Below are 6,000 nucleotides of genomic sequence, written 5' to 3' on the forward strand. Positions count from 1 at the left end.
ATTTCTAGTGCAAAATATTGAATCAAATTTCTACTTCTACAACTACTAGATACCCATCTTTATTCTATACTCTTTTCTTTCTTTTTTTCAGCATTATAGGAGAAATTTTATTAAATGTGCTGCACTGAATCTACTTAAAAATAATGATAATCATTCCAAACTTCATTGTTACAAATTAGTGTTCTTTATATAGAATTTTAATGGGGTAAATTATTTGCCTTTGTTTTACTATTGGTAATAGGATGATTATTTTTTAAGCAAAAAAAAGATTTTGAAATTGGGCATGCATTTTCCTCTTCTTTTGTTATCAAGGTGGTATCTATTATTGTATGACCATACAAATTATTTCAAGCATTTTGGTTGTCTTGATATTTTTGTCTAAATTTAATGCACCACGGATCAAGCACTCAAGACATGGTTTTCAATTTTTTTCCAATATTACCCCCATAAAAATTCCCATATATCGGTTTCGTCAAGTGACTTTTTCCTTTGTTTAGTCCTTCCATTCTTAGTGAGATATACCTACATAGAATAAATTTTTATTGGTGTTTTGTTCCATATTACTTTGTAAGAAGATTTATAGCTATTTAATCAGGATTAGAAGTGACTAAGAAAAGGTAAAGTATTATTAAGAAAAGATTGGAAGCCTTTTGAAAAGGGAAAATAAAGGAAAGTTTGAAAAGTCTTATGTAGATTATACAAGTTATTATAAAGGGAATATGATTTAAAAGTGTATTATTATGGGAATAATTTTTAAAAACAAAGTTATTTTAGTAATCCTAAGACCAATAGGATTTGAAAACTTACCAGAAACCGGGAGTTACAACTGTATATGGGTTACAACTATGTATCGTAAGCATCCCCGTTCTTTTCTTTTCTATATTTTTGTGGATTATTTTGAAGTTATATAGGGAGAGAATCATGGAGGGAAAGCTGATTGTAGTTAGAAAGTTGTATGCATACAATTTAAGGGCAGACTTTTCCATCATTGAGCAAAATCTTGCAACTTATCACTTCATAGCGGTAGATACAGAGTTTCCAGGAACAATATTTCGCAGCCAAGAACCTTATCACCAGCTCTCACCTGAAGAAAATTACCAGTTGATGAAAGAGAATGTCAACAGTCTAAAACTTACTCAGTTGGGCCTTACGCTATCAGACTCGAGTGGCAAGCTTCCTAATTTGGTTACTGATAGTTATTTCATATGGGAATTTCAATCTTTTGAAAGCACATGAAATTGATTTTGTCAAGAATTTGGTTCATGGTATCAGTTTTGTAGATTTTGCCAAGTTTTTTTATGGAATCAGGGTTGGGATTTTCTTTAAGATCATTCACAGGGTGCAAAAGAGAGTATGATCCTCGCAAACTAACGTGGGTGTTCTTTCATAGCACGTATGACGTGGGCTACCTTATCAAAGTTCTAACTCAGCAAGATTTGTCGAAAAATCACGTTAGATTCATGGCCTTAGTGATGATCTATCTTGGGACTTCAGTTTTTTATGTCAAGGAAATTGTTAAACCATTGGGCTGGCAAGTTGACCTAGAGAAAGTGGCAGCGTATTTGGGGGTTAATCGAGTGCAATGAAATTTATGAATCTTAAATGCTGATAAAAGTGATATTCATATACTAATAACTAAAAGCAGTTTCTTTTTTTTTTTTCGGGAGGGGACTCAATCTATAAAACTGAATGTTCGATAGATTTGTTCAAGTAACCAGTAATGAATCTGTTGATGCTTACCTTCCTTTTATCGTTCCTCAAATTTCAGACATGTGGACTGCCACTTGATAAGAAAGTTGAAGCAGGAGAACAAAAAAACTGAAAACGGGCTTCCTTTGTCGCAGTGAAGCAAGTGCCATCTGATAATTACAGTTCTAGAAGTAATTAGGGATTCTTTTACTAACTTCCTTTTGTTCTGGTGATTATTCCTCTGGTATGCTGCAACTTTGAATTCTATTCACTGCCATTCTTGCCTACAGACCAGACAAAAAGGGGAAAAGGAGAAAAAATGTCATTAAGTTAAGAAGTAAATAGGCAAGTCCCTGTGACATAACAACACAATTAAGTTAATGCAGAAGACAAGACTGAAATAGTGCCTCTTGATGAAGATCATTTCGAGTATGTTAAGCAAAAGTACCAAGTCCTTTACCCAATGACCATACTCAAAATACTCTGGAAAAGTAGACTAGTATGACACAGGTCCTACTACTAAGTGTCCCTCGAAATTCTTACTTTTTGCCACAATTATCAAACCACCCCTTTCCCTTTCCTGTTTCCAACCTGTCCAGAATTTCCTGATTTCCACCCTACCAATCTCTCAAAGCATGAAGATTGCATCCTTCCCAGCTAAGCTTCCAATATGAGCCTTGGTCTGACTCCCACCCTCCCAGAATGGCTCAATAATCCAAATACACCAATCCTCTATTAATGGACACCTCCAGGCTAGACTGACTGATCCCTTACCACAACTTCTGATCCCACTTCATCCACTGATCATCTCTGTTGAGGGTTTGACAGCAGTCATAGCTGAGGTTGAAATCACCCCTCCGAAGTCCTATCCCTCATCATGTTCCTCTTAATCCATCCAGCATGATCCTTGCCACACCCTCTTCCCCATCCCTCAATGTGGGTAACTTGTGATTATCAATCAACAAAACTCCTCAGCTTTTTGTGGGAGACAAAATTTGTCTAAAGAACGCAAACTTGACCAATGTTAACTTTGTGAAACGTGTTGAATATTGGCTAAAAGTTAACTATTTGCCAAAACAGTTATGAAATTCACAAAACTGAAATCAGTTTGTATACTAATTTAAGTTGGATTTTATTGCATATAGAATAAACATTTAGTTACAAGTTACTCCACCTAATTTGGTCATTATCCAAAAAGAAATACTTGTTATGCCAAAGTAAATGTCTGCCAAAGGCATACCTCATTATCCCAATCAGTGCACAGGTTTACTGTAACAAGTGCTACAACTTGCACTGAAAGGCCACATATGATTCCCATCCAAAGTCCCTGTAGGCAGTTAAAACTTGAAAGTGTCAATCGTCAAAGGCACAAAATTTTCAACATCCACTGATAGGAGTGGGTGGGGGAAGGGGATACCATGCCTCCAATGTGGAAGAAGAAAGCAAGCAGAACAGCTGAAGGTATTCCTACAATATAATAAGCTCCAAGGTTGATAAATGCACAGAGGTTTTGCCATCCACATCCTCTTGCAGCCCCTAGAAGTAATTGGCAAACATCAAAGAAACATTCTGGAGATTGCCACAGCAGGCAATGAAAAAGAAATTCCAAGATATGCTTTTACGGTATAAGCAAAACTTAGCAACCTGATAAGACACATTGGAATCCATCAAAGAAGTCAGATAGTGCAAGGAGAGGCAACATCTTAGCCACATATCTAACCACCTCTTCTTCATTGCTATAGAGCTTTCCCCATATATGCCGAACCAGAATGGTTGTTGTTCCAACAATTGCGCCCTCTGTAAGGGCCACTATGACTACCACACCCAATGCTAAGCGCGCGCCTTGTGGATTTCCAGCGCCCAATTCATTTGAAACTCTCGTACTAAAATGATTACAGGGTAAAATCATTTTCAACCAGCTAAATGCATGGAAAACAGTAATCAAGAAAAATAGTTCGATCCTTGAGGTATCCGTTAATTAATGTCATTGTTAAAACTTTTTTTTCTTCTGTCATTGTTAAAGCTTAAAAGCATCATAAGAACTTTGATTGGGTTTACTAACCTTATGGCAGCACCAAGACCGACAGAGATCATATAGACCATCCAACATGTATTGAGGCTGTCAGAACAAGAAAAAACAACTGATGTAATCAGAAAAGACTAGTATATAACGTCTTTCAAGTGCGCCTGAAGCTTTATTTATGTGAGCTAGTATAACATCTTTCAAGTGCTGTAATCTGATATATTAAGTTCAGTAATAGAGACAAACCTGATAGATAGGACTGATGTTTCTAGTTTTGGATTTGGCAAAAGACCAGATAATAGAACAACCATCTCAAATGACCAATACTCCAAACTGTGGCTCAAACAAATAATGATAAATTGTCAACTAAAGAAAAATGCTGGGCAATACGTGATAGAATCACCAAAAAGAAGGTGAAGAACAAAAAACATGCATCCATTCGAGGAAGGTCCTTTCGGAGATGTATAAAAGATTCTCACCAAACAGTGCTATACATGCTTCAGTATGACAATATCCTCTGTTTTTAGGTTAGGTGCCAATACCATACAACTTACCAAATCATGATAGCTGAAGGAATTGCAAGTTTTATAAAACTGACGATACCAAGCAAGGCCTCTTTAGAGAAGCCAGTCCAAGTACTTGAGCAAGCTGGTGAAAACTTGATGTACACCGTCAGCAAAAACACATTAACCCAATATGATATGCCATTTGCAAGAGCAGCTCCTCTGTTTCCAAATCCAGTTTTGAACACAAGAAACCAGCATAAAAGAACATGAAATAACGCTGTAATGCCAGAGCTCATCATCATAGGAAACACAATATTTTGAGTCTGTAAAAATCTGTTGATGCATTGAAGGAGGGCATAGGCAAAAAGGCCTGGTATCATTGACCGATTAAATTTCCCAGCTTCAATAGATATCTCCTGATCTTGACCAAGAACTATTAGAATGTGGTCTGTGTAGAACCAAATCAATGCAAGGAAAATGCTTAACACTAGAAGAACTATCATCCCTCGCTGCGTATAGATGCCAAGCATGCGATACTGTTTGGCTCCATAAGCTTGTCCACATAGCGTTTCCAGTGCACTTCCCATTCCTAACTATCAAAACATTGTTAGAATACAAGATTCCGAGCTAGTGAACACTGAGATAAATCGAAAAAGTTTCTGGGCTTTCAACTAGAGACAACAAAAACCATGTAGTATGTCATAACATATATAGCAACTATGCTTTACGTGACATACTGCCTACGAAATTTGATCCTTGACAAGGCTATAATTATACTTTTACTGACTAAAGTTGTACTTATTGGAATAGTACATTGAATTAAGGAGTTTAATATCTTCATTCAAGAGAGAAGGAGGGGGGGGGGGGGTGTGTGTGGGGGTGCACAATACTCTCTTCAGTGCAACTATGCAAGTTATGGGTGGAGAAAGTTGCTTTCTGCAGTGGAGCAAAACATGAAGCTAATTTTCATCTATTAGTAACAAACTATAATATTCCTTAAAAATCCCTCTTGATTTCTTCTTTAAATCAGGTTCTGATATCAAAACCAAAGATCGGCAATTCTGGAAGTACATGATTAGGGACATGGGCATCAATGCATTACATGCCAATGAATCTACAAATCGATGATTATGGCCATGACACCTTCCTATGACTTATCCACGAGGCTGGCATAGCGGCATTCGAACTGCCAATTTCATGTTTAAAATAGCTATCTGCTACTAAGCTGCTATCTTTACTTAACATGATGATTAAACAAGGAATACTTTAGTCATGACTTCAAATTGAATCGCAAGGCTGATGGAATTTGAAGCAAAAGACAGACGAATAAAGCCAGATAATAGAATTTACTGTTTCTTTTGTAACTAACTATAATATCTAAGTTAAAGAAGACATAAATCATCACCAATTTTGTTATTTTCTTGATAATCTTTGAGCTGAACTAAAAACAAAATAAAGGGTAATAAATGAAAAAAAGATTTGGAAGGGACATAGACTTACCAATACGTTGAATCCAGTGACTGAAGCGAAGGAAGTAGCCATCGAAGCACTTGAAAGAGGCAGCTCCCCAAGATGGCCGACAAACATGATCGAAATAATTTGTAAACAGTACTGCAGAATGCTCACTGCAATCAGAGGCAGTGCTAGTCCTAGCTGCCTCTTTACTTCTTCAATAATCTCCCCTCTATAACAACCTTGTTCAGATACCTCTCTATCAATGCAGTGGCTTCTGCCTTGGCTTGGGATCAAAGGGGCTACAGGGCTCGAGTCATATCTGTCCAT

At 36.8% G+C, this 6,000-nt stretch overlaps 2 protein-coding genes across 2 annotated transcripts; one reads left to right on the top strand and one right to left on the bottom strand.

Annotated features, from left to right (window-relative positions):
* The first annotated feature begins 921 nt into the window (after window positions 1-921).
* LOC113752539 (probable CCR4-associated factor 1 homolog 9) lies at window positions 922-1,586 on the top strand. Its single transcript, XM_027296654.1, has 2 exons — window positions 922-1,195; window positions 1,309-1,586. Exons 1-2 carry the CDS (start codon window positions 922-924, stop codon window positions 1,584-1,586), a joined length of 552 nt encoding a protein of 183 aa, XP_027152455.1.
* LOC113752540 (protein DETOXIFICATION 16-like) lies at window positions 1,028-6,000 on the bottom strand. The gene is made up of 9 exons (XM_027296655.1): window positions 5,719-6,000; window positions 4,267-4,811; window positions 3,959-4,045; window positions 3,752-3,808; window positions 3,334-3,572; window positions 3,107-3,225; window positions 2,930-3,016; window positions 1,741-1,973; window positions 1,028-1,084 (listed from the first exon to the last, which is right to left on the bottom strand). The coding sequence occupies exons 1-8, from the start codon at window positions 5,998-6,000 to the stop codon at window positions 1,923-1,925; spliced, it is 1,467 nt and encodes a 488-aa protein (XP_027152456.1). The 3' UTR covers window positions 1,028-1,084; window positions 1,741-1,922.

This window comes from Coffea eugenioides, chromosome 11 (assembly GCF_003713205.1).
Source record: "Coffea eugenioides isolate CCC68of chromosome 11, Ceug_1.0, whole genome shotgun sequence".
In the NCBI taxonomy this organism is placed as follows: domain Eukaryota; kingdom Viridiplantae; phylum Streptophyta; class Magnoliopsida; order Gentianales; family Rubiaceae; genus Coffea; species Coffea eugenioides.

Bases quoted from the DNA above. Each gene is read 5' to 3' on its own strand.
- LOC113752539 (XM_027296654.1), top strand. From the start codon at position 922: ATGGAGGGAAAGCTGATTGTAGTTAGAAAGTTGTATGCATACAATTTA. The intron at 1,196-1,308 runs GTTATTTCATAT...TTATGGAATCAG, and splicing joins TCCTAATTTGGTTACTGATA to GGTTGGGATTTTCTTTAAGA.
- LOC113752540 (XM_027296655.1), bottom strand. From the start codon at position 6,000: ATGGACAGATATGACTCGAGCCCTGTAGCCCCTTTGATCCCAAGCCAA. The intron at 4,046-4,266 runs GTAAGTTGTATG...TTTGAGCCACAG, and splicing joins CCTTCAGCTATCATGATTTG to TTTGGAGTATTGGTCATTTG. The intron at 3,017-3,106 runs GTATCCCCTTCC...AACTGCCTACAG, and splicing joins TCTTCCACATTGGAGGCATG to GGACTTTGGATGGGAATCAT.